At 38.5% G+C, this 13,461-nt stretch overlaps 1 protein-coding gene across 7 annotated transcripts in view; it reads left to right on the top strand.

Moving 5' to 3' along the window:
* The window catches only part of SLC17A3 (solute carrier family 17 member 3), a 47,361-nt gene extending 35,958 nt beyond the window's left edge, over positions 1–11,403 (top strand). For 2 of the 7 annotated variants that reach the window (XM_084967617.1, XM_084967618.1), the window contains exons 4-13: positions 50–172; positions 365–452; positions 5,145–5,231; positions 8,483–8,601; positions 8,729–8,890; positions 9,163–9,292; positions 9,384–9,531; positions 9,839–9,929; positions 10,988–11,124; positions 11,208–11,403. In XM_084967617.1, the coding sequence (XP_084823743.1) occupies positions 50–172; positions 365–452; positions 5,145–5,231; positions 8,483–8,601; positions 8,729–8,890; positions 9,163–9,292; positions 9,384–9,531; positions 9,839–9,929; positions 10,988–11,122 (1,083 nt within the window). In that variant the 3' untranslated portion in view covers positions 11,123–11,124; positions 11,208–11,403. Of the gene's footprint in view, positions 1–49; positions 284–364; positions 453–5,144; positions 5,232–8,482; positions 8,602–8,728; positions 8,891–9,162; positions 9,293–9,383; positions 9,667–9,743; positions 9,930–10,987; positions 11,125–11,207 lie in introns of all 7 variants that reach the window. The other 5 variants (XM_021098417.2, XM_021098418.2, XR_014809769.1 and 2 more) reach the window with 4 other exon arrangements.
* Positions 11,404–13,461: the final 2,058 nt, after the last annotated feature.

The following is a 13,461-nucleotide window of genomic DNA, read 5'->3' as shown; positions in this document are numbered from 1 at the left end:
AAGAGCCGTCCTGTAAATGGTGTACCAAAATGTTCTCTGTTTCTCTAAGGCCCCTGTGTATGACTGGAGCCCTCAAATCCAGGGCATCATCTTTAGTTCTATCAACTATGGCATGATCCTGACACTGGCTCCCAGTGGATATCTGGCTGGAAGAGTAGGAACAAAGAGAGTGGTTGGTGTTTCTTTGTTTGGATCCTCACTTCTCGTTCTCTTCACCCCTCTGGCAGCCAACCTTGGACTAGTGTTCCTCATTGCAACTCGAATACTTCAGGGCCTAAACCTGGTACCCAGATATTTTATAAATATGAGCTGGATATGAATTTCTATTTGGGACCACATATCAAGAACTTTATTTTCATTTCAGGGGGCAGGATATGGGGGTCAGTTTGCACTCTGGGAAAAATGGAGTCCTCCACATGAACGAAGCCGACTCTGCAGCATTGCTGTATCAGGTAAAAACATAAAACTGAAATGAGGCCACTACAACCCAACATTCTTGCAATGAGTTCTTTGACAATTTTTTTAATTGCAAGGTTCTTTGTCTTCTGCTTAATATTGATCAAGTATTTATAAATTAGGGAAATGGGTCTTTGGTCTGTGACATGACTTTCAGTTACTTCTCCCAGGTTGTCATTTGTGATTTGACTTTGCTTATAATGATTTTTTGACATTTTTTTAAAAAATATATTTTTGTATAGTCAAATTGATCATTCTTTTCTTTTATGGCTTCTGGGTTTGAGTTATAGTTGGAAATGTTATAAAAGCATGCAACCATGGCTTTTATTGACTATGTATGGTTTCATTTTTTATATTTAAATTTCTGACATATTGGAGTTTATACTAGTGTTCAGTGTAAGGTATGAATCCAAATTAATCTTTGGAATTGCTCTCACTTGTCCTGAGAACTGCTTTCTGATAATGAGAAGCATTATCAGACAGTGTGCCTGGAATTCTGGAGGAAGAGGCTTTAGTTACTTTGAGAAAAAAATGAAAAACAGAAAGAGCATGGCTAACAAATTAGAGCTTGCCCAAGTATGGGTGACGGGTAAGAAAACAAAGGTAGGAGAGCCAGGGACTCTTCAAGTCCAGAAAACAAGCCATGTATACACACATATATGTATACACACATGCTTGACCCTAGGTCTCTCTAGAGCCCTTCACAACCCCGGAGGATTAGTCTTTCTCATCAGAGCTTATATTCAATGATAGGGGAACGGAAGCTCTGATTTGGACTACTTTGGACTAAAGTCACAAAGCTCTGATTTGTGACTTTCCAAATCAGTCACAGCTGACTAAGGGATGTCCTCAAATATAAATAAGGATTAGCCTTCCCAAATCCTCAAACATTTGAAGGATACCAAGAGCATGAAAAAGAAAAACCAAACTCAGAAACTTTAAGAACCAACCCAAATGAAAAAGAAATTAATAAAGGAATTAAGACAAGATTTTAAAGTATTAACAACTAACCTCAGAGAGAGCCAAGGGAATATGTGTAGATGACATTCATTTAAAAAGAACACACTGCTATTTAAAACAGTTGTTATTAATTAAAAATATGATCAAAATATTTTTATATGATGATTTTTAATTTTTCCATTATAGTTGGTTTACCGTGTTCTGTCAATTTTCTATTGTACAATATGGTGACCCAGTTACACATACATGTACACATTCTATTTTTGCACATTATCATGCTCCATCATAAGTGACTAGACATAGTTCCCAGTGCTACACAGCAGGATCTCATTGCTAATCCATTCCAAAGGCAATAATCTGCATCTATTAACCCCAAGTTCCCAATCCGCCCCACTCCCTCCCACTCCCCCTTGGCAACCACAAGTCCATTCTCCAAGTCCATGACTTTCTTTTCTGTGGAAAGGTTCATTTGTGCTGTATATTAGATTCCAGATATAAGTGATATCATATGGTATTTGTCTTTCTCTTTGACTCACTTCACTCAGTATGAGAGTCTCTAGTTCCATCCATGTTGCTGCAAATGGTATTATTTTGTTCTTTTTTATGGCTGAGTAGTATTCCATTGTGTATATATACCACATCTTCCTAATCCGATCATCTGTTGATGGACATTTGGGTTGTTTCCATGTCTTGGCTATTGTGAATAGAGCTGCAGTGAACATGCAGGTGCATGTGTCTTTCTTAAGGCAAGTTTTGTCCGGATATATGCCCAAGAGTGGGATTGCTGGGTCATTTGGTAGTTCTATGTATAGTTTTCAAAGGTATCTCCATACTGATCTCCATAGTGGTTATACCAGCTTACATTCCCACCAACAGTGCAGGAGGGTTCCCTTTTCTCCACACCCCCTCCAGCATTTGTTATTTGTGGACTTATTAATTTTGGCCATTCTGACTGGTGTGAGATGATATCTCATGGTAGCTTTGATTTGCATTTCTCTAATAATCAGGGATGTTGAGCATTTTTTTCATGTGTTTGCTGGCCATCTGTGTATCTTCCTTGGAGAAATGTCTATTCAGGTCTTTTGCCCATTTTTCAATTGGGTTGTTAGCTTTTTTGCTGTTGAGTTGTATAAATTGCTGATATATTCTAGAGATTAAGCCCTCGTCAGATGCATCATTTGACACTCCTTTCTCCCATTCTATAAGTTGTCTTTTTGTTTTCTTTTTGGTTTCCTTTGCTGTGCAAAAGTTTGTCAGTTTGATTAGGTCCCACTGGTTTATTTTTGCTCTTATTTCTGTTGCTTTGGGAGACTGACTTGAGAAAATATTCATAAGATTGATGTCAGAGTATGTTTTGCCTATGTTCTCTTCCAGTAGTGATCAAAATATTTTTAATTGAAATGAGTGGTCAGAATACCTATGTGAAGAGATATGACATCAGTGAATTGGACAAATAAATTGAGAGATTATCCCAGAATGCAATACAAGAAATTCAGGAGATGGCAAGCATGAAGGAAAATTTAAAAGATTTGGAATGAACGCAGTGGCTTTATAGAAGTGGCAACTACCTTTCCTCTCATTTCCTGTTAAATAGGGACAGAGCACCTGGAATAGGTCAATTGACTTTCTAGAGGAATCTTGGGAACCTACAAGACTGCAAGTTCTAGAGTCTCCGTAGTCTTTGGTGTTGGGGGAGTATTTTAGCAGGCCCGTAGATGGCCTCCAGAACCCATTCTGGGAACACAGAGCTAATGGTGTCTGAGGAGGCCCAGACTAAACGTCACTGAAGGAACCTATCAACAGGTGGAGTAGGCTGAACCTACCTGCCTGCTTCAGTAATTCTTAGAGAAACTGCCATTTCCACTGATGCCGAGTTCCTCAGCAGGTACCATTGGTGAACAGCATTACACAGCCCATGAGATTAGAGGAGGACTCTGCAGAAAGGCCCCTGCCCTCAGTGAAAGGGCCCAGGTACTGCCAGCCTCTAGGACAAAATGTACTGTGTCTTCCTCTAAAGGCCCCACAAAAGCACATCTATTCAGGAAACCTTGTAACCACTTAAGGAGCGCAGAAACTTAAGGAAGGAAGACTAAGCAGACCAAACAGAAGATAGCTCATATTTGAGGCAGGTCTCATAGGTAATGGAAACACACACACACACACACACACACACACACACACACACACACACACACACACACGTATACCTTTAACCCAAGGATCATATATGACAAACATAGGAAAAAATATTCAACTTCACTATAAAAAGAAAACAATGATCTACTGTTTTGCATTCATATTTGGAAAACTATATTTAGAAGCTTTGAGGATGCCCAGTGTTGTCAAGAGATGAGGAAAAACATAATCTTTGTTGGCAGTTTAATTTGGTATGGCCTTTTAGCAGGATACTTCGGTAGCATCTGTCAAAATAAAAAATGCACAGTCTTTGATTTAAGTAAGTCTACTAATGATATTTTACTGTATAGAAATAAATTCTGTTTATGTTCAGAAGTGATAGTTTATATCAGAAGTAACAATAACACTGTAGGTAGAAATTCAGTGACAAAAAAATATTTATAAGAACAATTGCTGAATAAGAAATGTCACAGAACAATAGGTTCATTATGAGCCTGCTTATTTAAAATTAATAATAATTCACATAGCTATTTTTTTCTGGTTGCACCTGCAGCATATGAAATTTCCCAGGCCAGGAATCAAACCCATGCCACAGCAGTGACCCAGGCTGCTGCAGTGACCACTCTGGATCCTTAACCCTCTGTGCCATAAGGGAACTCCATAACTCACATACGTATACATGAAATTTGACAAGTTGATGCTAATGTTCATCTGGAAAATAAAAAAAAAGGAGCTCCTGTAGTGGCTCAGTGGTTAACGAATCTGACTAGGAACCATGGAGTTGTGGGTTCAATCCCTGGCTTTGCTCAGTGGGTTAAGGATCCGGCATTGCTGTGAGCTGTGGTGTAGGTTTCAGACATGGCTCAGATCCTGCGTTTCTGTGACTCTGGCATAGGCTGACGGCAATAGCTCCGATTAGACCCCTAGCCTGGGAACCTCCATATGCTGCGGGTGTGGCCCTAGAAAAGGCCAAAAGACAAAAAAAAAAAAAAAAAGAAAAAGAAAAAGAAAAAAAATATAGCCTAGTTTTGAAAAAGTTGTAAAAGGGAAATGTACCCCACTATATATGAGAATACTTTGTAAAGCCATGGAGATTAAAACAGTGCTATTAGCATATCCATAGACAAATCTATTAAGCTTTCTGTCTACTTATTATATAAATGCATTTACAAAGAAATGCATGTGTATATGGATATATATTATATGTGTGTGCAGAGAGGACAAGGTATACAATTATACCTCAGATAATACATTTTTGCTAATAGCTAACATTAGAGAGAAGAGTGGGCATGGATTGGGGGGCAGGTGCAGGGGACTTTGGTGCTTTGTAATTTATTTTTAAAATAAGCATATGTTATATAAGTTGTGTAATTAAAAAATAAAATAGCATAAAAGGAAGCACGGTTATCATCTAAGGAACTGCCAAAAAAGTGGGCCTTAGGAGAACATATAAACTCAATCACAAATTTGAAGTTCATGTATTTTACTATATTCATCTCTTGGTGATACTGCTCTGTAACAAGTCATCCATCGTTCCGTAGGCATCTCTCAGCTGGCAGTCCAAAGCACCACAGCTTACCCTCTCTTTGCAGGAATGATGCTGGGAAGCTGCATTGCCGTCCTCCTGGGTGGTCTCATCAGTCAAGTCCTTGGGTGGCCTTTCGTCTTCTATATCTTTGGTAAGCTGCTGTCTCTTCATTCTCAGGTTTTCATGTTGAGGGAGATTCTTCTGAGTATCTCTCTATGTGTACTTTTCTGGAGTAAATGAGTCAAGACAGAAAAATCCTAGTAAGACAAAATGTCATAATGTAATAGTAGGAAAGAATTAAAGAAGTAGGTTAATTCTTTTAATTATACCAGTGAAGAATTTGGAAGTCCTCCTCTCTATGATGCTATTAACCCACCATGATGCCTTCCTAACACAAAGTTATTGGGTAAAATCTGCTACCCTAGCAGGAAGAAGGGGACAGATTTGCAGAACAGTGGTTTGTGAGAGATGGAAGAATCAGAGTTGAGGGAAAAGAGCTAAGAGCCCCAAAGGAGTAAGGCAGGTAGAGTTTGCAGGAAAAAGTGCCTAATAGGAGGCAATTATGCACAGAGAAAACCCTGGTTATCAGCAGATAACCCTTGATACTTAGCAAAGCACTGATCAGGGTATGTGTATGAAGACATCATCTGAGGCCAGGGCAGGGGAAAATCACTGGAAAAGATGAAAGAATAGTGTCCAGTACTTATAAAGAATCAGGGCTAGTGCCTGTTTCCATAAGAGAGACTTTAAAAATTTATAATGCTTAGGTCATTGGGCAGAATATTCATAAATGTCTTTCCTTAAATAGTGAGAAATAATTAGCTCTATGGGATGCAGTCTCATGGATCCCTCTAAAAAATGATGATGGCCAGACCTATGAGGATTAGTGTTTCCCTATAATTTAACTGTTTCCCAAAACAAAGTTCAAAAATATTTATAGGAATACAAAAATATTCAGCACCCAACAAGGTATAATTCGTAATGTCTGGCTCTAACCATGGGTCACCAGAAATGGATAAACGTGGGAAAACACAATCCATAATAAGGAGAATAATCATTGAAAACCAACCCGGAATTGACACAAGTGTTAGAATTAGCAGACAAGAACAGTTATTATAGGGAGTTTTCTTGTGGTACAGTGATTAAGTATCCAGTGTTGTCACTGCTGTGGCACTGGTTTGATCCCTGTCTGTGAACTTCCATATGCCATGGGTATGGCTGAAAAAAGGAAAAGTTATTATAACTATATTATAACATAACTCTATTTGTTCAAAAGTTAAGTAGAGACATGAAAAATATATTTTTAAAAGACCCTAAAACAAATTTCTGGAGATAAAAACACAATATAAGGATTGAATTAGTGACAGATGATATACAGAAGAAAAGATTAATGAACTGAAAAGTAACAATAGAAGACATACAGATGGCCAGAAAACACATAAAAAGATGCTCAACATCTCTAATTATTAGGGAAATGCAAATCAAAACTACAGTGAGCCAGAATGGCTATCATCAAAAAGTCAACAAACAATAAATGTTGGAAAGAGTATGGAGAAAAGAGAACCCTCTTACACTGTTGGTGGAAATGTAAATTGCTACAACCCCTATGGAAAACAGTGTGGAGGTTCCTTAAAAAATTAAAAATATAACCATCATATGATCCAGCAATCCCACTCCTGGGCATCTATCCAGATAAAATCATATTTCAAAAAGATACATGCACTTCAGTGTTCATTGCAGCACTATTTACAATAGCCAAGACATGGAACAACCTAAATATCCATCAACAGAAGAATGGATTAAAAAAAGATGTGGTACATATACAAAATAGAATATTAATCAGCCATAAAAAAGAATGAAACAATGCCATTTGCAGCAACATGGATGGACCTAGAGATTATTATACTAGGCGAAGTTAGTCAGACAGTGAAAGACATATCTTATGATATCACTTGTATGTGGAATTGTAAAAAAGGATACAAATGAACTTATTTGCAGACTCGCAGATTTTGAAAACAAACTTATAGTTACCAAAGGGGAAGGGTGGGTTTGGGGAGGGATGGATTGGAAGTTTGGGATTGGCATATCACACTGAGGTATATGAGTGATTGCCCAACAGGAACCTGCTGTGTACCATAGAGAACTCTACCCAATATTCCGTGATAATCTATGTGGGAAAGGAATCTGAAAGAGAAAAAAATAGCAATAGGAGTGGGAGGGATCGGGAGCTTGGGCTTATCAGACACAACCTAGAATAGATTTATAAGGAGATCCTGCTGAATAGCATTGAGAACTATGTCTAGATACTCATGTCGCAACAGAAGAAAGGGTGGGGGAAAAAACTGTAACTGCAATGTATACATCTAAGGATGACCTGACCCCCTTGCTGTACAGTGGGAAAAAAAAAAAAAAAGTCAAAGCTAACATAAAAAAAAAAAAAAGAAACTATTCAGAATGAACTACACACACACACAAAAAAAAAAAACCAATAAAATAAGAACATCAGTAAGGTGTGTAGTGCCCAAAGGAGAGGAGTGGTATGGGGGCACAGAAAGAAATCTGAAGAAATAATGGCTGAAAATTTTCCAAATTGTTGAAAACTATAAACTCACACGTCCAAAAAGCTCAATGAATCTCAAGCACAAGAAACATGAAGAAAACTGCACTAAGTTATATCACAATCAAATGGCACACAACCAGTATAAAGATCAAATCTTAAAAGGAGCCAAAATGAAAAAATATATACAGAGGAACAAAGATAAAGATGGCTATAACTTTGCCATCAAAGCCAATGCAAGCAAGAAGGCAGTGGAACAACATCTTTCAAATACTGCAAAACAAACAAACAAACACAAACAAACAAAAAAAAAACCTGTTAACATAGAGTTCTAGAGCAAAAGACAAAAGTTTTCAAAAACAAAGGCAAAATAAGGATATTTTTAGACAGACAATAGTTGAAAGAATCAGAAATTTAAATTAAAGAGAACAGTACCATTTCCAATAGCATCAAAAAAGTTTATTGCTGGAGTTCCTGTTGTAGCACAGTGGAAATGAATCCAACGAGTATCCATGAGGATGGACGTTTGATCTCTGGCCTCACTCAGTGGGTTAGGGATCCGGTGTTGCCATTCCTAAGGTCTCTGATTTCTATACAGAAATAATCAAGAAATGTAAATGAATGGATTCTAGAAAGCAGTGATATTCATGTGAATTTTTTGAGAGATGGAAAGGGGCTATTATACACAACCAGTATAAAGATCAAATCTTAAAAGGAGCCAAAATGAAAAAATATATACAGAGGAACAAAGATAAATACGGGCTTTTCCCAGGATCTATATCAGAAAATGTCTTAATGTAAAAGAAATTCCCATAGACGTCTACCAACTTTACCTCTGCTTGCAGGAGGTGTTGGCTGTGTCTGCTGCCTTCCCTGGTTTGTTTTGGTTTATGATGACCCTGTCACTCACCCTTGGATAAACACTGTAGAAAAAGACTATATCACATCCTCCTTGGCCCAACAGGTACTCATAAAAACTCCAGCTTTGTCCAGAGAGCTTGTGTCAGCATCTGGATTTAGCAGGGTGACTAAGAATGAATGTATGAGCATGTCACAGATCTTATGCTTCTTATCAGTAAACTTGTTTTCAGGTCAGCTCTTCTAAGCAGTCTCTTCCCATTAAAGCTATGGTTAGATCTCTGCCCCTCTGGTCCATATGTTTTTGCTGTTTCGGCCATCAGTGGTTACTCAACACAATGATTATATACACACCAACTTACATCAGCTCTGTGTTCAACATCAATATCAGAGATGTGAGTATATTTCCCTCGAACCCCTTCTCCTGTTTACATGACTTGAGAATTACTCTGCCTTCAGAAATCATTCTAAAAGAAAAATTTTTATTACCAAGAAATAACCTAAGAGTCACTGAGTAGCTTTTCTGAGGGTATGATAGAAGATGCTACCGATTTCCTTATGAAAGTATGATTTCAGAGTTGTCAGAATGACTGTTAGTGTTTTATCCATACAAGGTGTGGTCTCGCAGCCTCTATTGTGATGGTTTATTTGATTTTTTTCCCCTCAGAGTGGGTTTCTGTCTACCCTTCCTTTTATTACTGCCTGGGTCATTGGTATCCTGGGAGGCTACCTGGCAGATTTCCTTCTGACCAAGAGTTTTAGGCTTGTTACGGTGAGGAAAGTTGCCACAGTTCTAGGTAAGAACAGGACCAAAAGTTCTGATAATTCATGAGGCCTACAACAGCCAAAGATGTATCTTGTTCAATTTGTCTGTTCCTCATTCCTTAGGAAGTATCCCCTCTTCAATACTCCTTGTGGTTCTGCCCTATGCTGCCTCCAACTACATCATAGCAGTGTGCCTTCTGACACTCTCCTCTGGACTAAGCCTGTTGTCACAGCCAGGGATGTACATCAATGCCTTAGACATTGCCCCAAGGTAAGACAGTAATCTCCACTCTCATTCTTATATTTTCTGCAAAAGATTTACCCTGCAGCCTTCCAGGAGCCCCAAACTCTGTGAAATTATGAATCATGGTCAAAGACCGCTGATTGCCTGTGACCATTTCTTCAGGTATGTGGGAGATGGGGTTTATTGATTTGTCTTAGCGCCTCTCATTGAAGATACACAGAGCAGGTCCTTTTTGACAGGATTACTATATGATGGATTCATGTGCAGAGCAGGGCTGAAGGATACTGCCAAGAATCTGTGGATCTAGCCTGGAACACATTCCTGTCACCCACAGGCATTCCAGCTTTCTCATGGGAGCCTCCAGGGCGTTTGCACAGATCTCTGCTGTCGTGGTACCCACTATCAGTGGATTTCTCCTCAATCAGGTGAAGTTTTCTTATCCAGGACTCTTAAAACACTCTGCCAAATCCATTCATAATGATAATAGCATAAAAAAATGTTTTTACATTTTGTGGGGGTTTTTGCCTTGGTTTTTTGGCTGTGCCTGCTGTATATGGAAATTCCCTGGCAAGGGATTAAACCTGTGCCACAGCAATGACCTGAGCCACTACAGTAACACCAGATCCTTAACCCACTTTGCCAAAAGGGAACTCCTTTTTTCACATTTTGGATAATAAAATTAAATTGTGGATAACTTTATCATGAAGATCAGCTTGGCAAAGAAAAATACAGAACAATTTCTTTCATGACCTCCGTCTTTACTCATTCTGAAGCCAAAGCACTTAACTTGCGATTCACTGGTAATATACAGTCTTTGAAATCACACAGCCACATGGATGTCATGTAAGAAGATAATGAGTCCCTGAGTATATATACCTTGCCATATCTTTTGCAACACTTTGAAATTTTCATTCACATAACCATGCAAAAAGAAAGAGATAATGAAAGCAAACATATTTAAGTATCTGACACATGCAGGTATTATTTTAAGTATTTCATATGCAGTAATATTATTTAATCATTGATTCTTATACCAATTATTAAAATGAAAATTAGCCTCATTTTCTAATAGTTAAAATCTGATAGAAAATGTCCTACTGAGAGGATGTAAAATCAGAATTCTTCTTAGGCCTGTCTAGCTCAAAAGCCCACAATCTTCTTGCAAGATTCTTCTTGCATTTAAAAAAGAAATGTTATTATTACATTTATGTTTTCATGATTCATGCAAAAGAGAAAATGTATGGCACTTTATAAACTGACAAATGCATTTCTGGAGGTTATTTGTAAACATCCCTAAATCCATTTTATGAAGAAGATTCTGAATCTATTTTGAAATTCTTTCCATCCAACTGTTAAGCTGTGTTGAGGAAATGAATTTCTACATAAAACCCACTAATGAACATTGTCTTCTAAACTATTAATATGAATTTCACAGAAAAAGGGCTGAAAGGGGTAATATTTACTGGAAAATTTGTCTCCCCAGGACCCTGAATTTGGGTGGAGGAATATCTTCTTCTTGTCTTTTGCCATTAACGCATTAGGACTTATCTTCTACCTTATATTTGGAGAAGCAGATGTCCAAGACTGGGCCAAAGAAAGGAAACTCACTCATTTATAAAGGTAATGAATAATGATTTCATCTATGGTTATAACCAGAGAAGCACTATTTAAAATGTTGATGCCATGTCTTTTTTCTTTCTTAGTTATCCCACCTTGGATGGAAAGTCATTAAGCATCTTATTTCATAAATCAGAAGACTTCAGTGATGGAAATACCAACAGATGGAATTTTCCTTGCTGTGGCTCTTTTCAGATCTGAGATCTTTATTTTACTCAAATTTCTTTTTGAGGAAAATATATGATGAATGGAAATTCAAATAAAATGGTAGCCAAGAACAAAGTCATCATCTTTAAAGAATTAACAGTGTATTGAGAGGAGATGCTGTTTGGGAGCCTGTAGGCTAGATTCATGGTTTCTGGATCTCGAAACAGGAAACAATATTTAGAAACTCTTAATTGAGGGCAGTAAACTCACTAGGGTGATGATTCCTTCTATTTGAGAAAATGAATATTAATTTATATTTGTTGGGCTGGATATTGTCCATGTGCTCTTTTCTGTGTTCTACTCTCCTCCATCCTGCTCAGACCCCAGGAGGCTGACCTAGGTGGTTTGCATCCCACAGTTTTTGTCCACTGGCTTCTGCTGGATTTTGACTGGAGGCAGGAGAATGGGGAGAAGGAGTGTTTATCTTTTAAGGTTCCCCCCAGTGGGCACTGCAGGTGACTGATCCTTCCTCTACAGTTCACAGCTCCTAGCAGAGAGCCCTCTCCAAACATCTGTCAACTTCTCCTCTTCCTCTATTCTTTCAGACCTTTTTTTGGCCTTTATGTTGTGAGCTCTGGGATTCTCCAGACTATCTGTGGTTTCCTTACCATCTTCCCAATTCTGTGTAAATGGTCTCATTTAACACTGTCTTCAAGTTACCCAGTGTGAGTCTGCTATGTTTCTCCCCCTAGAATTCAACTACTTTCAGTAAAATCGTATATAAAGCTCAAAACATGAAGTAGGTACTATTTCTTGAAATTATATTTTATAGGTATCAGTAGGTCCTAGGGGCCACAACTATGTTCTAGCTTGCTCCCCATGGTGATTTCTAACAGGTAGAACAGAGGTCATAGCCATCAAGTTAATTTGCATAGAAGGGATCTGAAGGGCACTAGTTCTGAGTGAAAAATTAGGGCAAGGATATAGAAGATCAGATTTGAATAAACAGCAACAATTACTGAGCTTTTGCATAGTCTAGACTTGAGGCTCTTAGAACACTAGAGTAAATTAGAAACCATCACTATTCCCCATTCAAATGTGGAAGACAGACTTAATAATACACAGCAGTGCATTGTCTTAGGTACAATAGCAGGGGGTCATGCACATCATTAAGGGAGACCAGATGAGGTGTTCTAATGCTAAGCTGAAGAACAGAGAGGAGCTCTCCTTCTGCAAGTAATTCTTGAGCTACATGCTTTATTCTTTTCTTTTTATAGCCGCACCTTCAGGATATGGAACTTCCCAGGCTAGGGGTCAAATTGGAGCTACAGCTGCTAGCCTACACCACAGCCAGGGCAACACCAGATCCAAGATGCCTCTGTGACCTATGCCACAAGCTGTGACGATGCCGGATCCTTAACCCACTGAGCAAGGCTAGGGATCGAACCCACATCCTCATGGACACTATGTCGAGTTCTTAACCCACTGAGCCACAACAGGAATTCCCATGACCTAAATGTTACCTGAGGAGTGTTAGAGTAAAATTTTCCACTTTGGGGCCCAACTTGTGAAAAAGCATATAAACAAGAAAAAGAATGGCTTCTGAAGGGAATCGCTTGCTTACATGGTCAGTGAGTAAAGGGCAGAAGATTAAGTTAGGGAGGTGGGTGTGATCAGAGCATGTTTGTCATGTTAGAGAGCTTGAGAGGTACACCACAGGCAATAGTGACATGGGCAGATTTTCCCTCTAGATAGAACACTCTGGCCCAATTCTAGAATCAGGAAGATTAGTCAATGGTCTACACAGTAGCACTGAGGACTGAACAAGGGATGGAGGAACTGGGATGGAAAGAAAAGTGACATGAATCATGTTTAGGTGCTGGGATTAAAAGATCATGGCATTCGGTTAGATAAATGCAGGAGAAGAGAGGGGGTTAAGGAGTCCTGGGTTTCTAACCTGAGATACTGGCTAGAGAGTGGTCTGAATAACTAAGTCAGAGAATGAAAAAGGGCCCTTTTCAGAGGAAGATAATGAGTTGACTTTGGGACATGCATTAGTAAAAAAGTGGGATAAGCAAGTGGGTAGGTATATTAGTTTACTGGGCTACCATAACAAAATACCATGAGCTAGTGGCTTAAACAGTAGTAGTTTATTATCGCACAGATCTAGAAGTCCAAAATCAAAATTTCAGC

The sequence above is a fragment of the Sus scrofa genome, chromosome 7 (genome assembly GCF_054392235.1).
Source record: "Sus scrofa isolate SSC_HxYL_T2T_F1_AM1 chromosome 7, Sscrofa_HxYL_maternal_Yorkshire_Landrace_v2.0, whole genome shotgun sequence".
Taxonomy (NCBI): Eukaryota; Metazoa; Chordata; class Mammalia; order Artiodactyla; family Suidae; genus Sus; species Sus scrofa.
This window is presented reverse-complemented; position numbering and strand designations above follow the sequence as displayed.